This window comes from Haemaphysalis longicornis, unplaced genomic scaffold (assembly GCF_048455015.1).
Source record: "Haemaphysalis longicornis isolate Haplotype H1 unplaced genomic scaffold, Haemaphysalis longicornis Haplotype H1 scaffold_3, whole genome shotgun sequence".
Classification (NCBI taxonomy): domain Eukaryota; kingdom Metazoa; phylum Arthropoda; class Arachnida; order Ixodida; family Ixodidae; genus Haemaphysalis; species Haemaphysalis longicornis.
The window spans coordinates 214,047,818-214,072,710 of NW_027526335.1; the positions used below are offsets into that span (position 1 = coordinate 214,047,818).

Sequence of the window (24,893 nt, forward strand, 5' to 3'; positions counted from 1 at the left end):
CTCGGTTAGGCGGTGGTCCCGGGTTCGAATCCTGGACCAAGAGGAATTTTTCTTCAACTGGGAAGTTTTTGAGAAAGCTGTACAGCTTTCCTTTGCAGCCATACGGCTGCATTGCAGTGGACGTCAAATTTTACTTCACAGAAACTCCCTCCACCTTGGGGATTTCCTCCAACTCTGATCGATTAAGAATGAACTCTGTTCTTGGCACTGCTGCTGCTAAACTTCACGGAGACACGCACAAATATAAAAGTAAAAACCAGCACCCATTGTACAAAGTTGGGCAGCCTGCTCGGCTGATGCCGTCTGCTGGAGTGTCGAGAGTATACGTGCAGCCTAGCCCTGCCTCCCTTCCTCTCCCGATCTGCTCGGCCAGCGCATGCCCTCACCCTTGCCGGTGCACTTGGGGCAGACCCACTCCTTGTTCTCCTTCTCCAGGAGACGCCCCTGCTGGCGCGTCACCCCCACGCACGTTCCGTGGAACCAGTCCTTGCACCGGTCACACTCGATCATGAACCTGGGGCACGAGGGGACCGGCAGGCCGTCAGGTACGCTCCCCCACCACGCTACCACCACTCGCAATATCCAGAAAAATTCACTGCTTTCTTTCACCATTAGGGAATATACGGCACGGTCTTCATTGTCTATTGAGGGCATCAATGAAGGCAGCGGGACAACACGACAGCGCAGGCAACGAATGTGGCTTTGTTTTACCAGGGCACCACGTCTTGCACGACACTTGTTTACTTACGGGTGGCTACTGGCCGCAAGAAACAAAAATTTGCCAAAGAAGAAAATATTTCGCACCAACTTCAAAAATGTGCCTGCAAAATGTGCTTACGACTGCACCTTAAGCATCGACAAACCTACTACCCTTGACCACTGTCTCCAATCTAATGTTTCCAAACTTGCCTTGTTTTGAAACTTTTTTCCCTGCCTACATTTCTGAATGCACTACTCAGGCTCGCATAATTATTGCTGCATTTGAAAGCTTATGAATAGTGCAATAAAAGCACAAAATCGAACATATCCTTGCTAGACAAAAAGTTTGTGCAGAAAATTCGTACACAGGGTGTCCTCCAAGACTGGTCTCCATTTGTACTCACCTTAGATTAACTTGGGAGCGAAAAAATTTTTGAAATTAATGTTTATGCAGACAAACTAGTATCAATTTAAACATTCTGCCAATTTTTCTGAAAGAGAACTGTGTAATGTTTGCTTACCATTTCTACGTTACGGTTGTTCGTTGCTTTTAGCTCACCTGCTTCAAAATATACACGACTTCGATGTTCATGGTTAAAGAAAGAAAAAAAGAAATGCAAACTTCAATTGCTGCTTTCCAATGGTCAACTTTGGGCTTTCATAACTTCTGCAGGAACAGAATTAAAGCGAAATTACTCATTTTCCTCTAGATTATGGTTGCACGAATATTGCAACCACCGTTTTTTCCCCTAAAAACAAACAAACAAAAAGAAACATCTACAAAAACACATTTTTTTCAAGATATTGATTATATGAAAAAAAAAAAAAAATTATTTCAAATTTGAGATTAGCACGCTGCAACACACACGTCAGCAGGTTTTCCCAACACTGACACACAGACTGACAGTGTCTTTGTGGTGCTTGTCACACGTCTCACTCCTTTGATCCAAAGCACATTCAATAGAGAGACAGAGCAACCATTTCCTGGCCTTTCAACAGCCCTGCAAGTACCACCACTGATAAGTGTTCGAGAGACTGAACAAAAAAAGAACTTTATTTCTCTAACTCAAGCCCACGTAAAACGTGCTGAACATGCAGGGCCCGTTGATTCCAACACTCCGGAGCCAGGATATCCAGCCGGAACAGTAGCAGTGCCAGCACTGGTGCCACCCCAGGGCAGCCCCAGTGTCCACAGGGTTTGTGGCCCAAGGACATCACTGGCAGCAGCGGGAGCACTGCCAGAGTTTTAATGGCACAGCAATTTTTCAGCAATTTTTCACTAAGCGCAGTGCTCTTCTTTCCAGGACAGGGTCTCGTCTTCTCGGGTGGTGCAGGCTGCTCCTGTGGCGACATTGTTAGCTCCGTCGGGTGAGTGCTAGCATCCCAATTTAATGGCCCCGGTGCTCTGGGGCTACCAAGGCCGGGTCCTGGTGGGAGCCCAGAGAGATGTCCGCCCATCTCAAAGTCTTAGATGGCTACTCCGCACACTGTTCCCCAAAGCGAGTGCAGCACAAGGAAAAACTGGCCCTCCCAGCACTGTGAGGTTGCGCTATGTTTCTGCCGTTGCTCCTCCCAGCCTCAGCACAGCTACCAGCCAAAGCCCATTTGAGAACCCTACATGTTAAGCCCTCCCCCCCCTCTTCTTCACAGTCAAAGGCCAACCGCAGAGAAATTTAACCTTGGCCAAGTGTATTTTGGTACGCACCAACAAATCAACTGGCAGCCCCGTGAAATGCCTAGTTAGACATTTAGAGAGACATTTAAAATATAGCTCCATAGCCGACCTTGCACCTACCGGTGGATCATGCAAACAGCCTTGAAGGAGAAGTGAAATTTCGGCTGCATGGTCTGCCAGCCAGCTACGCAGCTGGACAGCGTGTCGAGCTCTCTGCTGAGCACACTCATCCCAGGGCTGCCGTGCATGTGTGTGAAGAGGCCGCATGCAGGCTTTTCCCCAAGCTGCTGACTGACTGCAATGTCGCTTCAGCCTCGTCATAATGGCTGCGCTATTCTCAATTTCGGCTTCAAAATCGCCAATTTCCGCTCGTCACTTGTGCTGCACATGCGAGCATTTCAGCTGTCATATTTGTATATTGCAGTCTTTTTAGGTTGCATTACATGGAAGCAGGATTTTCAAAGGTTGAAATTTCCCCCACAGCTGGCCTTCAAGACATACAAGACTGCAAGCGAGTCTGAAACTGTGTACAAGGCATTTCTTCACAGTGCAAAGCATTTGGCGCACTCTACCACGTTTCTCTCTGTCTAGGTAGACGAGGTAAACAAAGACTTAGGTTAGGCTTAGTATCAACGTTAGCAGAAGTGGTGCGGACTGAAAATGATCTCATCCTATCCCAACTCCTGCTCCAGAGTTTTGTCACCTGTAATCGCCGCACTTATCATCAGGGTTGCTCAATGTGTCAGCTCAATCAATCCCACATATATGCTAAGGTAATCAAATCGATTTTTCCCCCCTAGGATAAAGATAAAAATCAAAGCAGCCCCACTCAACGTGAAAGCTGTCAAGTGCGGAGCAGCGATTCGCCGGAGGGGCTGCGGCACCCTCTCTTGACTACTTTGAGTATCAACACCGGGCCGACTCTAAAAGTGGTCAAGAGAGGGCGCCACTGCCCCTCTGACAAATCTATTTTTTAGAATCGGACTGGCACTGATATCGAAAGTAGTCAAGAGAGGGTGCTGCAGCCCCTGAAAATTCCCATAAATAGGCACTGGATTGAATTTTCATTATTTTGGTGTAATTAATGCGTTAATTCGCGATTTTTTCCCCTTATTTCGTATTATTGTTTGCTTATTTGTGGCATAGCAACGGCATTTTCCGTGGCGACTGCGCAACGCAAACATCACCCCCAACATTTTGCATATGAGTAACGTGTGCCTGTGTAATGCAGCGAGATTGACATCGGCTTCGCAACACGAGTCTTTTCGAAGCCTTTGTTCATGTGCGTGACACCGTGTGACTGTGGTGGCTCGATGCCCTGAACCCCTAAAGTGCTCCGCCTTACAAGAAAAATTCTTCAGCTGAGTAATTAGCCATTAGGCATTCGCTGCAACCAAGCAGTATTTACTGTTTCCCAAACTCGTGACCAAAGTTTGCTTTACACTCTTTAACTGGTACGCAGACTGTTCCATGTCAAAACCCCAGAGTGATTATGTGTTGCCAGGTCCTTACTGAGACGAGGAAGAAAGTCACCCCTTGTTCACTTTAGCTGAACAAAATCCGTATTCACTTCAAATTCTGCTCTTATTTGTTGTAAACTGCCATGCATCCCAAGACTGGCATGCACATTTCTTAATATTTCCCATCCCATTTCCTCCTTTTGTCAGTTTCCCGTCATGCCTAAGACGAAATTGATGCAGTTCTCAGGGTCAGCCTCAATCAACGTCCACATACTGTGTGCATCATAGATACGCAACCACTGCTGCCCTCATGACAGTTTCTGGCCTAAAACGCCACAAACCACAAACACACACACTTTGAGAGAGGGGGACAGAGCTCTCCCAGAGAAAAGAGTACAAACACCGAGTGTGATAACAGGTGATGACGACGGGCACAAATTCATGCCCCCTCTGCTGCATGAGACTGCTCCCCGTCACTCGGGGAGAAGTTGTGGTCCCATCAGGCACATGTGGGAACGTGATCAAGCCAATCATTTGACCCCTCACCCACAAAAGCGGCAGGTCGCCATGACCACAATAGGAGCATGATGCAACGCACACTTATGTTCAAATCTTTCAAGGCGTACAACACATCTGGAAAAGAAAACAAGCAGTAATTTAGTCCCGAGAGCATGCATTGTTGCTCGTTCAGATCCAGTGCTGCCAGGTGGCACTGCAAAGAAAAGCAACTGCCCCGTCACTCAAGCGGCACCAACGGCAACCCACTCGTGCCAGTACTGCACCACAACTGAACTGTCGCCACCGCTATTCTGGTCTAGCTAGCCTCACTCTGTACAGTCGAGTCCACTTCTAACGATAACGATGCCGTGTATAACAATATATCAAACATAACGATGAACAACTACAGGCTGGCCACTTTTGTATGCGTCCTAGTGAAATGAACCACTTATTACAATGCTCCAGTGCTGCGCTATCGTATGTAACAATTGAATCCTCAATGCAGTCACTGGAAATGTGAGCCACCCTGTGCAGCTGCATCCCTCTGCACCACTCGCCACAAAGCGAGAGGAGGAGGAGAGCAGTTTTCATTCCGAACCGGTGCCGCCGCTTCAGCTTCATCCATGCGCCCACTGCTTTGAGTTTCACTGGGTGCCTGTTCAGCTGCCTCCATTTTGTCGTGGAAGAGTTTGGAAACCGCAGAGTGCCTCACCGACGAGGCGACTGTTACGCAGGTAAGTGCTACAGACAGCGGTGACCTTGACGACTCCAATAATGTGGCTGAAGCAGCCTACTCGGGCAGTGTCTTCGCAGGAGGCGCAACTTTCGCTCAGCTAATGCGCACCAGACTTGTGTAACGCAAACAAAGCTGACAGACTGTGGCTGCTTTTTCGCAAATAAGCAGTAACCACAACCTTGCTTGCATGCGAATAAAATGTTTTGAGCTCTGTTTTGTCTTTTTGTTTCACAACCCGCTCATAACAATTGTCGGTTATAACAATGGGATTTCCTTGGCACCTGGATATCGTAATAGGTGGGCTCGACTGCAGGCAAACAGGGTGTGGAAGGACCCTTTGGTGGGAGCTGGAAGAGCACGTTTGAAAGCAGACTCCACAAGATACAATCACAGACCGGGAACAGACCGGCAGCAACTCTGCACTGCAATGAGAGGGTAGGGGGTGCACACAAAGACACGCACATTCCTGGGAACCTGCAACCAAATTCCACCCAACCTGCAGGGCAGCACGATACCAACACGCAGCGCCGGTTCATCGGGTTCACCTGCTTCCAGCCGAGCTGTAGCTGCAAAGAAGTCAGTTCCCTCCCACGCTCGTAGCAAAACCCCGCACACGGCGGAGTTCACCAGAGATGCAGAGCGCAGTTACGGCCAAGACCAAGCAAGACAAAGCAAGGGGCACACAAAAGCGGTACGCACACAGCAAGGCACCCCTCCACGTCACAGAGACAACACTCCCCTCCCACTTGCAACGGCCACGCACCCCGGGTTGTCCCAGTGGGCCCCACTGCCTGCAGCAGCAACTCCCGTGGGCACCTGAAGGGTCCACAAATGCCAGCTCACCACTGGACAGAAACATTCTCCCACACGGCTCCTGCTTTACACAGATCCCCCCATCTGAGAGAACACAGTGCACCCGCATGATAAGCAGTTGACTCAGGATACCCACAAGCTTAGAAAACAAGGAGGAAACCACCTGAAAGAAGAAGAAGAACGAATTCCAGATGCAACAGCAAATACAAGGACGACGGATGGGAACCGCACGAGTGTGAGGCAATCACGGCAACAGGAAAAGAACACTCCAGCGGGCAGCAGGGGGTACCCACTTGTCGTTGTGGGGCTTGCGGCAGATGCACCACAGCCGCTCGGGGTCGTCCTCCGAGGACCAGTCCGAGTCGTGCGCCTCCTCCGAGCTGTCCTCCACGTCCTCGTCGTCCACCCGACGTCCCATCTCTGCAGCAGCAGCCACCGCACGGGGGCAAGAGAGAGCAGAAACACAGGGCGCTCTCTCTAAGGGGGACCGCCACAAGCACTTACTCTGCCCCAATTTCAATGCCACTACTGAGCAACACTTTAAAGAAAGAAATAGCTTGCGACAAATTTTCATTCCCATGCAAGTGCACACACCAGGACTACACCATAAGTGAGCAGCAGTGACACGAGAAATCGCCAAAAAATCACAAAGAGCTCCAGAAAGCTACATGCCTTTTGTGATAATTTTCTACACGAAAAGGTTCCTACGAAATCGCAACATCTTGCCGTCGTATGACAATGCAGAAACTATAGCAGCTACACAAAACTAGTCGCATATTTGTATGCATCATTGTCCGAATATTGAAATGTTTAGTGCAAATAATAATAATAAAAAAGGGGTTGTTTTGAAAAATGCCGCCCCTTAACTCTTTCGGGACTGCCCGAAAAAGTGATAAAAAAGTGAGGTCTCGCTACAAATTTTTTATTACATAAAGCAAAGGCACCATCCTACCTTAGCATATACCAAAATGCAGCTAATTATATGTTTTTTGACATACAATACCAAGTTTTACTTCAACACTGACGATAGAACCATGAAAAAATCTTAAAGTAAGGACTTAAACTACAGAAAAAGATAGAAAAAAGCGTAAATATAAAAGTATTAAAAAAGAATAAAATTATTCCAGGATATACAAAATCTAACACAATGCTTTGTTTCTTCATCGCGAAAGTTTGATGCGGCTAGGTGCAACTGGTTTTTCGTTTTGTGCGTGATCTCTTTGGCACTAGGGCCATGGCTACGTCGTCGCCCAGGTACACGCCGGGCTTTCGCCTCAGCGAAAACTTGATCCCTTTCTGAGATGGTGGCAGGAGATCACCACCATAGGTAGTTAACACCCTAGCGAACAAATATAAACCAGCCAGAACATATTTCAAGCGCACATACCTACTCCAGAGACAATTGAAACCGAAACCAACACCCACCTTTGAGCGCTATTTGATTTTCCAGGCTGATCGACACCTGAATCCTCACTCGAGCTGAAATCCAATCTCTAAAGCCGCATTCCGACTCTTCACTGCCACTCTCATCGTTAAAATGCACAGTAGAAGGCGAAGATATGCGAGACGAGATGAGGCGGATTTCTTATCGCGCTCGCGCGAGTATGACGCCATGTTTGTTTACATTCGAAACCACTGCCCGTCAGAATAAAATATCTGATGCGTTGCCGCCTGGCGATAAAAAAAGAAACTTCACAAAAGAGAAAACTATAGTTTTCAAACTATCTCCTAGATGTCGCTAGGTGTTCCATCGAGCGAAGATTTGTATTCTGCAGGCTCGTGAAACCATCGATCATATGTGATCGATTGCCTATGGAGTGGTCCCGAAAGAGTTAATGCTTGTTGCCTAGCCTGACAGTGCAGCCCTTGTAGAAGCGACGCAGCAAGTGCAGCTGCCTCACCCCTCAAAGTATCCTCCTCCTCCCCTCTTCAAGACAATGCAGGCCCTGTATTTGCTCTCCAACTGTACCTACCTACGTTCCTTGAGTCTGCAGTAACAAGGAATTAAAGGAGTACTGACACCAAATTTTGATACCTAAAAAATGATATAATTGGCTTCAGTAGTTTGTACAGATGCCTCACAGAAATTTGTGCAGCGATCCGAGGTCGGAATCACATCTAAAATCGATTTTGATTGTCCAGGCCGCGAGCTTCCACAAATCGGCAGCACTAGCGCAATCGCTTTCGGCGTGACGAAACATTGGCCTACGTGTCTGGCCGGTTTAGGGTGACGTCATATAGTCGTTTTCAGAACCAGAAACGATATCCTGCGCTGCTGTTGTCGGTGGTATTCGTTTGGGCAGGAGACGTGGGCGTAGCTGTGTGAGCAATGCTTGTAAACGTTGCGTGTTCGACGTCTTTGCTCTTCAGTTCGTTGCCGGCGCATGGTGTTCGGCACTGGTGCCGAAAACGGCGTGGTGCGCGATGTCGACGGGCACCGCGGCGACGCGGCGGTGCGCGTCGCCGAGCTTGCCCAAGTTGTGCTATGGCAAGCTCGCGGTATGCGAAGTACTGCTCGTGGAAGCCTGCCCGAGCAAATCGACGACGACGCCAAGATGCATTATTTTCCACGCGACGACATGCAGCGCTAAACGTGGACTTCGTGGAGTTCGTGCACGCCGGCGGCCGCAAGAACTGTCGCCCAAGCCAGCGGGCTCGGGGTTGCACGGGTCACCTCAGGTGTTGGGAACTTAGTATCGTGGCGACTATTTGATCGCTGGTATCTGTACAACTGCGAATGATCATCCCTTACACAACTTTTCACCACACTATCATCCCCTTTTTCGCATACGAAGCTTTATTTTGGCAATAATTTCCGTTTCTGCGATCGGTGACCAAGACATCTGCCGCGGCCTGTTTTGATTCTAGCGCGCAGGTGGCGCCATCTTTCGTCCGCTCGCCGCACCGTGGTGCCGACAGTGCTGGGTCGGAGCGCCGAACCCCCGCTGCCGGCCAGCGTAGGCTTACATTGCGGCAAATATCTGAACGCCACTTTTAAATTCAGCGCTGATAACAACTCCTAGCACAATTTTCAACACACGAACATCTAGTTTCTCGCATGTAGAGCTTCTTTTTCGTGATCAGATTGATTAGAAGAGTGGCGACAAGCTGTTGCTATCACGGTCTGCGCCGGTTCGAGCCGCAGTGATATTAAAAAACGGACGACGGCAAAGACATCGCCGGCCTAATCGCCTGGCCAAATAAAGTTGTTCTGTCTGTCGTGTGGCAGTGACTCATCCGAGTCTGAAGATTCAGACGACATGTCGACTGCGCGGGCGAGTCGCGGACCACGTGCAATCGTAGCAGACGATGCGGCGAACGCATGGAGGAAAGAAAAACGTCCCTGACGTCACGGGTGAGACCGTGACGTAAGGCTTCCCGCTTGCAGGCTGGCCTTCGAACGGCCATTTTCCCGCGCGGCGACCAAATTTGAAATTGGTTGCAATAAACGTGCTATAATTAATTCTGTGTTGGCGGCTGACGGCTTTCGGTTTGATTTTCGTAATTACTAGGCCAATAGGTATTCTTTACAGCATAAAAACTGAAAGCGAGAAATTTCGTGTCAGTACTCCTTTAACGCTGCAGCCCCGTGCTAGGTGTAAAAAGTGCGCCTTTGACCCCATTCGCTCTTTGACCCCACCTATATTCCCTGCCTCCACAGCAACCAAGAAAACTGCACTCTCGCGCTCAGTGTCCCTCACCTCGCTTGCGCATCATGGCCCGCTTGAACTTCTCCTTGCTCTGTCTCTTGGGCCGCTCGGCCACCACCACGGCAGGCACAGCCGGCGCCGCCTGTGGCTCCGGCTTGGGCGCTTTCTTGGGCTGCGGCTGGCCGTGCGGCTCGGGCTTCTTGGCCTTGGGGCTCGGCTTGGGGGCCCCCTTGGCCGGGGCCTGCTGGCCGGCCACCTTAGTCTTGGCGGCTGGGCTCGGCGAGGGGGGAGGCGGGGTCGACTTGATCGCAATGGCCAGCGCCGACTTCTTCTGCTCCGCATGGGGTGGCTTGCCAACAACAGCCGGCCTGGCAACCACCACCGCCGGCTTCTTCGTGGGCGTGGGCCTGGCCTCTGCTGGAGGCTCTGGAACAAGGAAGCAGAGCGGCACCACTGGTACGCCCCATCGCAAAGAAAGGTGAGGCTCAGTTGACCCACGGTTCAAGGCACCAAAGCTACACTGGGACTCGGAAGTGCATTGGTAGTGATGGGTCACGGACGCACTAGGGCTACCCCGGATTGTACGCAGGCATCACAAGGTACAGACATTCTAGCGTCTTAATTCTGAGCAAGAGAAAGCGAGATTTAAGTGCCTTATCTGCGATACACGGGTTGGTGGTACCGCTGTTGTCATACCTTGATGATGCCTTATTACTAGGCGTGTGCGAATATCAATTTTTTAATTTCGAAGCGAATCAAATATTTTTCGAATATTTTTCGAATACGAATACTTATTGTTTTTTGTAAAATTAAAGTTTTCACCATCTAGAGACACAAAAACTGCAACTTTATTGCACAACAAATCACACAAAGTATAATTAGGAATTACACAATACCATTGCACTCAACAGGTTAAGGTTTGCACTCACTTAAATGTTAACATGGAGAAAGGTTAACTGCTCCACATGTTCGGGGAGCAGTGACAACCTCCTGCTCGTCACGACTCCACCAGATACCGAAAACAGCCGCTCACTTGAAACACTAGTGGCTGGCAAGCCCGAGCCCGTGCACATTGCCGCGCGCTGATACAGTAAAATCTCGATGATGCTAATCTCGCGGGACGGCGAAAAATATTCGTATCATCCGAAATTCGTATTAACCAACACAGACCAAATTGGGCGCTGCAAAAAGTTTTCGTTTATTTCTTTTCTTACTTTCGCGTGAAGAAATTCGTGATTTTTTCTGCTTTTTTTATCCCCCATGTTGCAAAGCAGCCCTTTCTGGAGCACGTAAAGCTTCGCGCTCGTCTCCTCACTCGCTGTGCCCAAGCTTGCTACACGCCGCAACAGTCAAGCGTGAACCGCATGGTGCGTTTTTGCACGCGATTCGCTCGCCTCGGCTCTGCGAGTGCTGTATTTTCACGCCCGCATCGACGATTTCGCACCCGTGCTAGCGCCTACCTCGGTCAGAAAATGACGCACGACGCGCGCGGCAGAATGGAGGAGCCTGACTACTTGCGATAAGATCGAGATAGCCGGCTTGGCTCCGCCGGAGATGGTTAGGCTTAGCACCCCGACAAATATTTTATGGGCGCTTTTACTAGCGGCACGGATGATGTTTTATAGTACCGTTTTCGCATGCATTATCAGCTCCTTTACCGCACAATCAACTTCGTGTCTCCCTTGAGCCGCATTTTAAAGAGCGGTTAGAAGCGGTCGCTCGAGCGCCCACGCCACATCGTGGCTGGAGCCGATGCCATGTTGACGCCACCGGCCGCCTCGCGCGCAGCATGGGGGTGGTTTCGCGGCGGTGTCAGCGCGTGTTGGGCGTGTGCAGAGCGTTTTCGCGAGCAGAAAACAACAGCCCGGCCGTTTCTGGAGAAAGAGTGACAAACAGAGGAGCGAGAGCCGTCACTTGCTCGTTCGGCAGTCGGGTGCCTCGCCGTCTCGTTCGTATCTTCCGCCGGGCCGCGCAGGTTTGTTCGTAACAGCCGAAAATTTTCCCATTGCAAACAATGCAATTTTGCCGGGACTTTTCGGAAATTCGTATCATCCCGAAATTCGCACCCCCAGGATCGTATCATTGAGAGTCCACTGTAACTACGAATAAACACTGATACAGTCTGCGAAGGCACGTACCGTTCGCCGTGTATATGCTTAGCGACTTTGCTGCTGAGACACGCTCTAAATTTATTTATTTTTTTAGATTTGGGGGGTTCGAATATTTCAAACAATAAAAGTGTCGTTCGAATCGAATATTCGAAGTTTCGAATATTCGCACTCTACTTATTACGCCTGTCACGAAAAGGGTAACGCCCCCTGCGGTTCACATTGAAAGTCAAAAAGCACAACGAGCCAATGGGTCATTTCAGTTGGCATGTTCAGCGTCGAGAAGAGGGCGAGACAGTCGCGAAAAGAAGCGGCCCCTCACTGTGTCCCGCCGTGGCTGGCCTTGGATGGTGGGGTGCCCCAACCGCAGTTGGGTGAGCAGCGGGGGCAGCAGCGGGCACTGCCGCTGCATGTGCGGGCGCTGTCGCAGCCGGTGGTGGTGTGGGCAGTGGCGCATGTGCGGCGGGTGCCAAGCCGTGCTCCAGCCCGCCAGCGAGCCGGGCCACCTGGGCCTCCACCGTGTCGTAGGAGGCCTCCCTGCTGTGCAGGTCGGCTGCCACGGGTGTCGCGGCCGTCGTCGCGCCGGGGGCTGGCGGTGCAGGTGCCGCTGCGGGTGCAGCGGCGGCAGCAGGCCCGTGGGTGGGGGCCCCAGTGGCCTGCTGGTGCGGCTGCTCGTGCTCCTTGTGCAGCACGTCCGGCTGGCTGAACAGGGCCGGCTCGTCCGTGAAGCTCTCCCGCCGGGGCCGCTTCTTCTGCTCGGGCACCGTCCGCACCACCTTCACCACCTTGCCAAACGGCGACACCCCCTGCACCCGCCACGACACAACGTCAGGCCCCTCCGCTAACGCGCGGGGCAAGAGCACTGCAAAGGAGACGACATTGTGCAGCACGAGAAGAAAGCAAGGACTAGACTCGCGTGCAACTCAAGATCGACCACAGAAGCTGCCCCTGTGCCTTCACCACCGCAGCTGGCTGTTCTTCTGCACTGCAAAGAGTGCAACACTGTGAGTATTTTGAACATGAAACGAGTCGTATCGGTGATTTTTCGGCCTTAATCTGCTTATACGTTACTACTGCAGTGACGACAAACAAGGTGAGAAAAAAAAAAGTGGTGTCACATATTAGGTAAAATTAAAAAAAAAAAAAAAAAAAAAAAAACGCCTGTGCACTCATGTCTAGTATTGAACCATTTTAGGGGAGACGCTAGTTGAATACAGTGGAATCTCGGTGATACGAATTCGTTTGATACGAATTTCGTTGTGATACGAATTTTCAAAATTCCCCGGCCAAAATGCATTGTACGCAATGTAAAAAAATTCGGATGATCCGTTCGCATTTATCACCCGGTGCGGGTGATACGAACACGCGAGCCGCGAGCAGATGACTGCGGCGTGGACGGGAGGCGGGAGTGTTTGTGCGGCCGTGTGGCCTTGGTCGCACGCAGGCACAAAATCATTAAGCGTGAACTGCATGGAGCGTTTTCTGCTCACGAAAACGCGCCGCGCAAGCCACAGGCGCGCTGACGCCACCGCGAATACCACCCGCATGCGGCGCGCGGCGCGGTAAGCCGCGGCAACATGGCGGCGTCAACGGCCGCGAAGTAGGGCGGGTGGCTCGACCGACCGCTTCTGACCGCTCTTTAAAGAACAAAAGAAGTTGCTTATGAAGTAAGGGAGCTGATGAGTCCGAAAACAACACTGTAAAGCATCGTCCGCGCGGCTAGGGAAAGCGCCTATCAAATATCCGCCACCGTGGTAAGCCTAAACATCTCCGGCGGAGCCAGCGGGCTGTCCGGAGCGCTTTCAAACTGCCGTGCCTCCCCGTTGGCGCAAGTCGGCAGGCTCCTCCCACTGCCGCGCGCGTCGCGCGTCATTTTACGAGCGAGGTAAAATCTGACATAGGGGCGAAATCGTCAGCGCGGGCGTCAAAAGAACGCGCGCGCAAACGCCGACGCGCCCGAATGGCATGCGGTTCAGGCTTGAGTTCGTGTGCGCGCGTCGCGTCGGCGATGAGCGCGCGTTCTTTTGACGCCCGCGCTGACGATTCAGCCCGGCACCCAGGCGCCAGCCTCTGCCTCGGTTACCGCTAACTGCATTGGGAGGAGCCTCACGACTTGCGCCAATAGGGAGACGCGCGCCTCATTGTGATTGCGGCAATTTCGGAGCGCTAGCAGCAGCTAGCTGGGCCACCTCCGCGGTGGATATTTGGCGTAGATGACATTTTATAGTGCTTCTCCCATACTGTCAGCTCCTTTCCCGCATGAGCAATTTAATTTACACATTGAGCTCCGTTTTAACAAAAGGTTAGAAGCGGTTGCTGAAGCTACCCGCACCTCTTCGCGGCAAGAGCCGACGCCATATTGCCGCCGCCTGTCGCATGCGCAGCACATTTCCATTTTTTCTCGTTTTCTGATGATACGAATTTTCGGGTGATACGAATATTTTTGCCGCCCCTTGAGATTCGTATGACCGAGATTCCACTTACATTTTTTTAAAATGTCTTTTAAAAATTTTTTTAAATGTTTAAAAATTAAGAAAGACATTTTTTTAAAGACAACACCTAGTGGTGCTCGAAACCCCCTCCCATGTTTCCAGCCCCCCAGCCCTGTTCCAGGTACCTCGGTGGAGGGCTTCCTCTTCTTGCCCTCCTGGTCGTCGCTCTTGCGCCTGGCCGGGGGCTGGGCCTCGTCCCTCACCGAGGCAGGGGGGGCCTCCTCGTCGGCCCTGTGCCCGGCCTTCTTGAGGGGGCCCCCCTCCTTGCGCGGCGCCCGGGCGCCCTCGGCCTTGCCGCCACGGGGGCCTGCCCCCTTCTTGGGCGCCGCCCCCTCCGCCCCAGCGGCATGCTCGGCGGTGGTGGCCTCGTCGTGGGAGCGCTTCTTGCGCACCCGGCCGGGGGTGGTGGCCTCCTCCGGGCCACCCTCGGTGGACGAGGTGGACTCGCTGTTGCGCGCCTTGCCCCTCCTCACGGGCGACGCTTGGGGGGCAGCAGCAGCAGCAGCCTTCTCCTTTGGTGCCGTGGGCGGTGCTCGCACAGGCACTGCAACCACCCACACACACACAGTCACACGCCACAGCAGGGAGGCAGCAGGGGCACACAGACTAGCTGCGGCTGTGGGCAAAACATGCACTGCAGGGTGTGCTAGGCAAGAGAGAGAGGGAGGGAGGGACTCTTTACTGAGCGTTCCGTGGCCCCCTGCTTGTGATGGGTTGCGAATTGAGCAGCCCAGTTGATGAGGGCCGGTTCGCATCCCTAGGTCTGAGCTTTTCAGCACCTCCTCCCACTGCCCTTCACGAGAAATTACACGGAAGGGTCGTTAGGGCATCCCCAAAGGATGCAGGGCATACCGCAGAGGGTTACAGTGAGGGGTCCATAAGTACGGGTTTTGGGGATTGGGGAACGTGTAATGTCTGGCAAAGATGCCTCGTGCGCGTTCTTGGCAATGCAGTTGGGCATGGGCAGGAGGGTGTCTACGGCAGGTGAGGCAGGTCTAGGCCCGTGGCAAAGAACATGACTGGCCCCGGCTTAGACCACAAGCCCTCAAACCGTGCCGTGGGCAGCTTCATTTCCCACGAGATCAGCGATCAAGGGCAACGAACCTTTTTCCAGTAACGGTCCCTCGAGCGGCCACCACCGCCAACTAAAAATGGCAGTAAGGAACGCCCCCAAGAAAGTTTGGCTTTCGGAGAACTCATGCACAAAATATCCTGCTCCTGCAGTCCCTCCCGCACTGGCTCGTCCCTCGTACTTTTCACATGAATGTCACGGTAGCAGCGCACGTTCTTGTGACTAATCTGCAGTGTTTGAAGCGCCCCTTTTCTGTTTTTTTTTTAATTCTCATTACCCCCTCACTGGCAGCCATGTGCTGGCAGCCATGTGCTGGCAGCCATGTGCTGGTAGCGTGGTCAGCCTCAAACGTCTTTGCACCTTTTCTTAGAAAGCCATTACTGTGTGCACATACGAACCCACCACGAGGTGTCGAAAGAAAGGGGAAAAAAAAAGGAAAAAGAGAAAGGAAAAAGAAAGAAAAACTTTGGAAGGAAGCCAGCCACAACAACAAAGCAGTGAGCAGGTGGTCCGCTTTAAAATGGTACAGTGTAGACCGCTTATAACGTATGTCGCGGGAGCCGCAAAAATCCGCACTATAACCAAAACGTGCGCGAATTCAACCAAATTGCCACCGACCTCTCAAGTCATCCTACATTTTTTATCAACCAAACGCACAGCGCCTAAAAACAAAGGAAGGGTCTTTATTTCGTAATATTTTTAACATCAGCCGCTGCTGCCGGGTCTCACACACTGCAAAAGCGCGGTCTTACAAACGGCGAGTGCGGCTTTAACTTCCGTTGTGTTTGTGTTTTGAAAGACCATGGCTGCGTTTTTAGCGTCTATGAAGATGCCGCAGGACATGATAAGAAAGAAAAGCGGGATTTTTTTTTACCCCACCTTGCGTTCACGATGCTGAAGGCAGCTGCTTATCAGTGCAACGTACTGGTGGTGGAAATCTTCGCGCGGCTCGCTTGTTCGGGAAGAGCGGTGGCTTATCTGCACAACGTTCTAAAGCGTGAACCGCATGGAGCGATTTCTCGCGAAAACGTGCAGCGCACGCTGCGCCTCGCGGATACAACTGACGTAATGCGTGCGGCGCGGTAAGAGGCCGCACATGGCGTCGCACTGGCCGTGAAGCGGTGCAGGCAGCTCCAGCGACCACTTCTAACCGCTCGCTGAAATGCCGCACGAGGTGCAAGCGAAGATGCTCATGCAAGAAAAGAGCTGACAATGTGACCGCAAAGTGGAATATAAACTGCCATCCACGCTGCATGTGAAAGCGCCCATCAAAAAGTACCGCGGCGGTAAGCCTAAACTAAAGTCCCTTCATCTGATCGAGGGACTTTAGCCTAAACACCTCTAGAGCGGGTAGCCGGCTCGGAGCGCTTCGAATCTCCCGCCATTAGGTGCGCGTCTTTCCATTGGTGCAAGTCAGGCTCCTCCCACTGCCACGCGAAGAAGCCACCGCGAGCGCGGAATAGTAGACGCGAGCATGAAAAAAACGCACGCGCAACGCCGATGTGCACAATTCGTGTGCGAAAACGGGCCATGCGGTTCATGACTAATAGAAACAACTTGCCACGCGCGGACGGGGAGCCGGTCGCTACCTTCCGAGGTGCATCAAGCAAGGACAGCTGTGGTTATCACGTACGCGCGAACTAAAGGGTGCCTATTTTTTGCTTCTGTGTCGAAGTTAGAGGAGAGCAAGGGGTGCGCGCTGCGTCAGATGGCCGATTTCATCATTTCTTTTTTTCTTTTGCTACCCTAAAACGATGCCCCAGCTGCGCCGGTCGATGAGCAGGCCCGCCGAAAAACCGCACTATAAACGGTATTGTGCTTCGGCCAACCGCATCTTAAGCGGTATGCTTATGCATTGAGTTCTATGGGAGGCAAACCGGTGGTCACGAAAACCCGCGTTATATCCAGTCCCGCACTATAAGCGGTTACGTTATAAATGGTCTACACCGTATAGTAATGGGAGTGCATGCACACATGCCCCTTGTGCTCACACTCGAGCAGGCGCAAAAATTGGCTTCACTATTATAATACCCTGTCTGCGATGCTGCACCTTCACAGGCGGCCGTTTTTTTTTTTTGTATTTTTTTTTTGCTAATGCCACCGGACCAAGCTTAAGCTTGAACAGCTCCGCTGTTCAAAAAAAAAATGCAGACACCAACGCCCTGCTATGCCCAAGCCTTATGTGTAAATGCCGCCCTAGCAGACGGTCTCACGCAACAGGTAGGCTAAGGATATTTGGAGCGTTCTTACGTACTTTGCGAAGCCCCAAGTTTCTAAAAAGAAATGCCTATTTTGTGCCTGTTCCCCACTACCCCCCTGCCACTTGCACCGGCCTGCCAGCCCTGTGCCTTGCTCGTGCGAGCTAAGCTGGGGAGGCCGATGCGGCCGAGCAAATTGAGAGAGAAGGCAAGTGTGAAAGAGGGGCCTTGGTGTGAGGCTGCCTCTGCCGAAGCCTGGCCAGGATGGAAGGGGAAGCGAAACGAGGTGGCCATGGCAGACAAGGCGGGAAACACAGGAACGAAGCGACAACTGCTGTAGGGTGTTCCGTCTGCGTTTTCACGTTCATCGGCTTGATGAGTTTCAGACTGGCAATCCACCGGCCACCTGGACTTTGACTTCTCATGGTTGGAGTGCTGGCACTCTTGGTTGGAGTGCTGGCAGTCTGGGGCCGCAGAAGGTTAAGCTTCCGACCGGCAGTACCCACCACAGACTGTTTACGTGTACACATCAAGCAGTGTCAAACGGGGTTTACAGGCCTACTGCAATGAAAACTTACCCAACCCAAATTCTGCTTCAACCTGTGGTATGAACCACAAGTCTCTTGTGACCTAATTTTAAACTCCACAAACGCACAGTTTTTTTTATTGAAACTGTTCGAAAACACGCCACTTGAGCCGACGCAGCAGCTAGCGAAGTGTCACCACAACTTGTCGCCACTGCGGCGAACTTCCGGATGTGACGTGCCAGTCAGGACTCCCGTGCAGCCGCCGCCTCTCCTCAGTAGCCCTCTTGCGCACGGCTTCACGCGAGTGAGCAGTGTAATTCGTGCCTCTTGCATGAACAATTGCTTTCATGCGTTTCCATAATGCGAGAAGCTGAAGAAGTTCTGGGTTGCCCAGACGTAAAGAGCAAATTCGAAGAGTGCCGGGGCCGGTCTACGCGAGGCAATGCACCGTCGGCGAGTGAGTACAGAAGCTGCACAACGGCCGATTTCGTGCTCGCGACGGTGGCAGCAGGCTCTCGGTTGACTCGACGAGCACGCGAGGCGCGGGTACGGCCTACGCAAGGCGATACGCTGTGGGCGCGGCTGGTCGGTGCGTCGGCGGGTGAACGAGTACGGCGGTTGTGAGGCGCACTGCAAGATCGCGGCCGGGCGGCTCCATGAACAGCCGACGCAAGACGATACGCTGTTGTCGCAGCCGGTCGGGGCATGATAGGGTGCGGAAGCTGTGTGGCGCACTATAAGCTCACGGTAGGGCGTCTCTACGAGTGCGCAATACGCAGAACGGCCGACGCGAGACAATGACGCTGTTGTCGCGGCCAGTCGGGGCGTGAACGAGTATGGCAGATAGCTGTGCGGCCCACTGCACGAACGCGGCCGGTCGACTCTTCGGAGCGCGAGTGGCGCGAGTACGGCCGACGCGAGGCGATGCGCTGTTGTCACTGTTATTACGCCAGTCGGGGCGGGAAAAAGTACACAAGAGGCGCACGTTGAAGCAACTTCGTTAAAGCAACTTCGTTAAAAAACAGCCGCTGCTGGCAACATTTCTCTCACCAGTTAGAAAAAATAAAATATAAAGAAGAGGGGCACATTTGGTAGCGTTCAGCCTCGGGAAAGGTCACTGTTGCCCTACGCCGGCGAAGACAGTGCAGTGCTTTCGTCGCTGCGTATCATCATTATCTAAAGATTTGGCGTGGGCACCCTGCTAACAGGAATAAAAGTGCCCGTGTAAACAAAAATAATAAAATTCTGGATTTGAACTTTGATAACGCTTGAACCGAATACTTACACGCTAGCCCGCATGTTTCGACGCTTTCCTCCCGCGGTAACTTTTTTTTCCTTTTCTCTCACAAACACAGGATGGTTCGATCGGCACAAGGCATATTGGCTGTGTCGGCGCCCATCTAGCGCTCTACACTGCTTTTTGTGTACCCATTTTCTAGCTCCCAGCTTCTCCACGACACCTCGCGATGCCTGTGTTTTCGTTTTACTGAACGACTATAGGCGCGTCTCAGCAGCTCGCAGCGAAGCAATAATGGTTGCACAAACTTCCCAACCCCTTTTCGCGCATGTTTTAAATGTTTGAAGACACGGACGACCCGAAACGCACTGAATGCGCGCCGTCTTCTCACAGGCAGCAGCGAGAAAATCCGCCGGCTGCGCCAGCTCGATTCCCGAGTGTAACGTCACTTCCGGCCGTCCGTAATGGCCGCTGTACTGGGGTTTGACTGTACACACGTAATGCCCTCTTGGTTGAAACCACATCAGGTTTCCCTGCAGGACAAGAGCGATAACAACAAGTCCTACATCAGGAAATGGGACCCCCTGTGTTCTCACCAACGAGCAGAAGGGCAGCCCCACGGAGCCCCACGCAGGGAGCACTCACCGACGACGGGTGGCGGGTGCTGTGGCTGAAGTGGAGACGCCACATGTGGAGGGGTCGCGGGCACGGGCGATGCCAGGGGCGGCATGGCGGGGGGCGTGGCCGTGGGCGGGGCTTGCGGGGCAGGCTCTGCCCCGGGCCCCAGCGGGCGCCGGCCCCCCATCTCCTCCTGCTCGCGGCGCTTCTGCTCCGCATTTTCCGCCTTGATGCGCTCCAGGCGCTCCCGGTCAATGCGCTCAATCTGGCGCTGCGACCTCCGCAGTGGCAGGTGCGACAGGTCGTCCCCGTCCGCCTCGTCAGTGCGGGGCCTGCACGGGCCCCGACATGCAAGGCATTGGCAGGCAGCCATGGGGATGCGATACAGGGGCGCAATGCCCAGTTGTTGTGTCCCTTTCAAAGATGCCCATTTCGCATCCATTTCGATCGTCACGTCGCTGCACTTGGGTGGTCACCGGCCAATGAGATGCCCGGAAGTGAAGTTTATTGTGCTGCGTGGTCGTCTGCTTTCAGCCAATCAGGGTGCGCTCGAAGTGGACACTGACACACACACGAAATGCACAAAACTAACCCTGGTATTCTGAGCCCTTCCTCCACTCGAGCCTCCAGTGGAGGGTTTGCGGAATCCTCCCTCGGTCGAGTGGAGGGAGCAAATGGAGTGGAGGAGGGACTCAGAATACAGCCCTAAGAATACCACTGCAGACAACAAGTGAAGGAAGTTGTTCCCATGCAATAATAACCAGGCTTGCAAATCTTACACCGCTCACATTTCACACGCTTACAATGTCACACACAAGTTTGCTGCAGCCAAACGTCCTCTTGTGCAACAATCACACCTAGACAAGATCTGCTTTGAACATAAACAAGAAGCTACACGTGCTGCAGCGTAATGCGCAATTCAACCACCTAATGCAGTGTACATCGTTCCCCTTACCCCTCCAGCAAACCAGCCCAAGAGTCCTTCCTGATTTGTGACCAGTGACCACCATGCACGGCAGCAGGACACCCGTCACCACCCTGCCATGCCGATACCACCCCACCGGGTCGTCCGCACCATGCCCACTCACGTCACAGGGCCCCACGCACGACCCGACCAAATGCCCAAAGAAGGGGTCACCCGTAACAGAGGCAACAGGGGCCCGTCACCGAGTAGTGTCGCCCACTTGCCTCGCACGGCGGCCTCTCCGAGCGGCGGTCGGCTTCAGTCGTCCCCGCGCACTGGGTACGCTGGTCAAGTGTGGAATGTGGTGTGGGTTGGTACACGGGGCTCCTTATCAGAGGGAGCAACGCTGTGCTCACCGCTTTAAATTTTGAACATCCTAGCAGTAAGCACACAAATTGACATTACTGTAGTGGTTAAAAGAGAAAGTATGAAAGAAAAGGCTACTGATTTTATTTGCAAAGCAATGCTCTGAACAACAGTGAATTAAAAATACGAAAGTCTGAGGGGAAAACTACAGTGACACTTCTTTTTGCGACTGCTCTGCTCGGTGAAATGGTTCGACCGCATAAATCAAGGAGTATTGTGCAAATGCAGCCCATAAGGCGCTGTCTAATACCCCATCATGAGTGTGCGCTACTCTGTGTGCACGTGTGTGAAACACTTCGCTGGGCTTCATTCAGAGCACACATACCGAGCATCGACACACAGTTTCCAAGTCAGCGGAGGCCGGGAACTTTCAGTTACATCCAGTGTTGTCTAGTGATCGGCTTTGAAGACTGTCGCAATGTTCCTGATCAACCACTGAAACAAGTTCACTGTTCGCTTTCGGTGGCTGAGTGGACAGCGTCGTGGTTTATAATGCCTACATCCTGGGTTATCGTATTTACTGGCAAAATTCCCCCTTATGTCAGTCCCATGCAATGTTTTTGTAACCAACTGCGGTTTAGAGCCTTTAGGTGGATTTAGGCACGTTTTTTAAAATAATGGTGGTTCACTACTTTCAGGTCAGCTTAGGTGTGGAGAGGAGCCTGTCGACAGGGGTGAGACAGCCCAAAGAGATTTGGGAGCAGTTTTCGGAGCAGCGAAATTTCGATTTTGGAGCAGGAGAATCTTGATTTGGAGCAGTTAGGGACATTTATTACATTGTCTTGTGAGCTTAAAAAATCATAATTTCAGCACTTTGAAGGGTCAAGTAGACATTCCAATCAGTTTTGAATACCAGAACACTGAAACAGACTTACGTGAAAGAATTTTTTAAGAGTATCACAAAGTTCTAACTGCACTACCTTCTTCCTAACTAGTGGTATTGTGTCGATGCTGTACACAACACTGACAACAAAACTGCCGCCAACATTATCAAATTTAAGTGCTCTGCAATTGTGGCGTGTTTTTTAACCGTTTCATTGCTAAAATTATTATTTTTGTAATTTCAGGCTGCGTTTTACGAGCAAGTGCAGTCACAGCAACAGCTGAGCAACTTCAAGCTAACGGTCGCATAGCCCAACCAGCCTACCCATTTCAGTCCCCGGGGCGCACGTTCACCCCATGGCCATTTGAGTAGTGTTACTGTTTAACCACCGAGATTTTGGCATTAAATTTCCCTTCGCATACATCATGTTATTAGTCGCATGCTGTGGCAAACATGAAGTCCTGCAGCTATTGGGCGCTGCCTGAACAGGTCGCGGCGCCGCAGCAAAGCCCGCAACTTTCATGTCGACCGTTCCATCCCCGAGGCTCGCGATCGCGCTTCGAAGCACAGCAACACCTCAGCATTTTATAACAACACAACAAGCCAAAAAGTTCACCTCACGAACCCGATTATAGACGCACGCACCGCGTTTCGCACTCAAGGACAAACCACGCCGAAGTCATAGGCCCCACATTTCAATTAACTTTTTTTCGAGCCGCGCAACTTCCCGTAACCTGGCACCAATCTCAAACCATATCCCCGCGTTAACGTCACTGTTCAGAGCCACAACAGATAGAATGAATAGACTGGAACCCAGCTGATAGCGTAACATAAACCAGGGAAAATATCGGCGATGCGCACTGAGCGCATTGGTAGCAGCCAGATCAGGCGGCGGCCATGTTTGTTGCCACAGCGACGCCTAATCGAGAAGGCAGTTTCAGCGAACCCAGATGGAAAGCGAATAGAGTTTTAGAAGCTATCGCTTGCTTCGTTTCAGTCTATTTGTGCCATTTCTGTGTTTGCGATTGACCGACGATAAAAGCGGTGACCGGGATGCTGGAGGCTTTCGTCCCCGCCGAAACTGACATGAGCATCAAAATCCGTGCCGTCGAGGCTCTTCTGGAGCAGTTCGGCGCAATTTTCGCCATTTTCATGCTTTTGGAGCAACTTGGCGCAGGAAAATGGAATTGTATCAAAAAGGCGCAATATGCGCAGCTGTCTCACCCCTGTGTCGAGCCCAAATTTCATTTTCAGCTCTTTTTATACATTTTTATTTGGCATGAAATGGCATTTGCGAAACCCCGATCTAGGACCCTGGTAAGTATTGCGAAGTGAGTGTTGAAAGAAAAATTCATGCACTGGTAGTGCAGGCAAAGGGACCCGCCAACAGGGGGTTACAAAGTGGGGACGACACCATCACTTCACGAGGGCGCGCCCGAGAGGGTTCTATAGATTGGACTAGTACTTTAGGCTCAGCGATGCACCATATGCAGAGTTTTTTCCCCTACAGTTGACATCAAAGTTACAGGAACTTCCATTTAGATTTCTTTTTCATAAGAGAATCGTGCTAATCATTACAGCTTGTCAAAATATACAGTTATACCATCCAAACTACGCTGAAGTTGCGGTCACCACATGACAAGACAATTGCCTTATATAAAATTTACCGCCCTCCATGCAGCCAGAAGCAGCAAGTATGTTTACTTTACACCGGAGAAATATTTTGCAAGCCAAAATTCACTTTTCTTGTCCTTATGTTCGCTTTGCATTTGCCTCAAGAGCCACAATCACTGCTGACTGCACGTACACGTCCGCACGCGTGAGCGCGTGCACAATCCTCCCTCTGCACCAGGACGGTGTCCTAAAGAGCTGATTAACCCCGCACAGGACGGGGGGAAGAGGCCGCACTCACGAGCTGCCCTCTAGGCCCGTGGCGACCGCCGGGGGCGGCTCGGCCGGCGGGGGCTGGTGGGCGTGCTGCTGTGCCTCTGCGGCTTCCTCCTCCTCCTCCCCGGTGGGCGGTGGGGGCAGCAGGGGTGTCACACCCCCGTGGTGCGGGGTGCAGTAGCAGTGGTCGAGCAGCACCAGGTCGATGGGGCTCAGGAAGTCCTCGGCCCCCAGGGTGGCCTTGAGCAGGGCCTCCACGTCCGCCTCGGAGGTCTCCGCAAACAGCGACCCCGACGCCGGGTTCTGGTCCAGCACCTGCGCGGCCCAGCGGGGGTCACGGTGTGCCAAGGAAAGAGGTCCTCCAGCGCAAGGAGTGGTGGCCACCACTGAGCAAGAGGTGGCCAGCCAGGGCACCCCTTCCCTCTTGGGCAGCTCACCGTTCTTGAAAGTAAGCTTTCTCCATCAGGGCTAACAGACTACGCGGACCCCAAGAGGATCCCCCCAAATGCACCAAGGCCAAAGGTGTGTGACGGTCCCTTGCAAAGGCACCCACGAAGAACCCCACAACTAGGTGGCAGCCAGAGGGAAAAGCAGAGAATAAGAGCATGGCCCCTCCCCTCACCAAGTTCTCCAGGTCGTGGAAGCTGTCGTCGATGCTGGCCGCCAGGGAGTGGGTCCCATCTTCCGTCCCGCCAACATTGCCTGCACCACAGAGGGAGGCACTCAGTGAGGCTAAAACTTCCCCACTGGGAGCTCTGTGTTGGAGCGCACATCTTTTGCGCACGTGCTTGTGTGTGTCACCTGCACTGCAGCCCACCACCCGACCAGCCACAGCTCACAGGAGCACAATGAGAAGTGCGAAGGAGGTCTGCCCTGGCCCACCCGTGCCAAGTTGTGCTCTGTCCCCCTGTGCCTGCTTGGTTGGCCCATGAGGACCACGCCAACTTCCCCTTCCCCACCGACAATGAGGCTTTCGTGCAGGTCAGGTGAGGAAAACAAGCAAGCGTGGAAAGATTCAAGAAATGCACCCCTTGGCACTTTCGAAAAGAAGGCCACCCCAGTTGTTAAGT

The 24,893-nt window shown here is 52.4% G+C and overlaps 1 protein-coding gene across 1 annotated transcript in view; it reads right to left on the reverse strand.

Moving 5' to 3' along the window:
* The window catches only part of LOC144175693 (uncharacterized), a 101,344-nt gene that overhangs the window by 54,384 nt on the left and 22,067 nt on the right, over positions 1-24,893 (reverse strand). Inside the window, exons 3-10 of the mRNA XM_077704732.1 lie at positions 24,446-24,525; positions 23,849-24,138; positions 19,811-20,115; positions 14,257-14,675; positions 11,962-12,445; positions 9,583-9,957; positions 6,175-6,301; positions 387-514 (exon numbers count right to left, since the gene is read on the reverse strand). Coding sequence (XP_077560858.1) covers positions 387-514; positions 6,175-6,301; positions 9,583-9,957; positions 11,962-12,445; positions 14,257-14,675; positions 19,811-20,115; positions 23,849-24,138; positions 24,446-24,525 — 2,208 coding nt within the window. The remainder of the gene's footprint in view (positions 1-386; positions 515-6,174; positions 6,302-9,582; positions 9,958-11,961; positions 12,446-14,256; positions 14,676-19,810; positions 20,116-23,848; positions 24,139-24,445; positions 24,526-24,893) is intronic.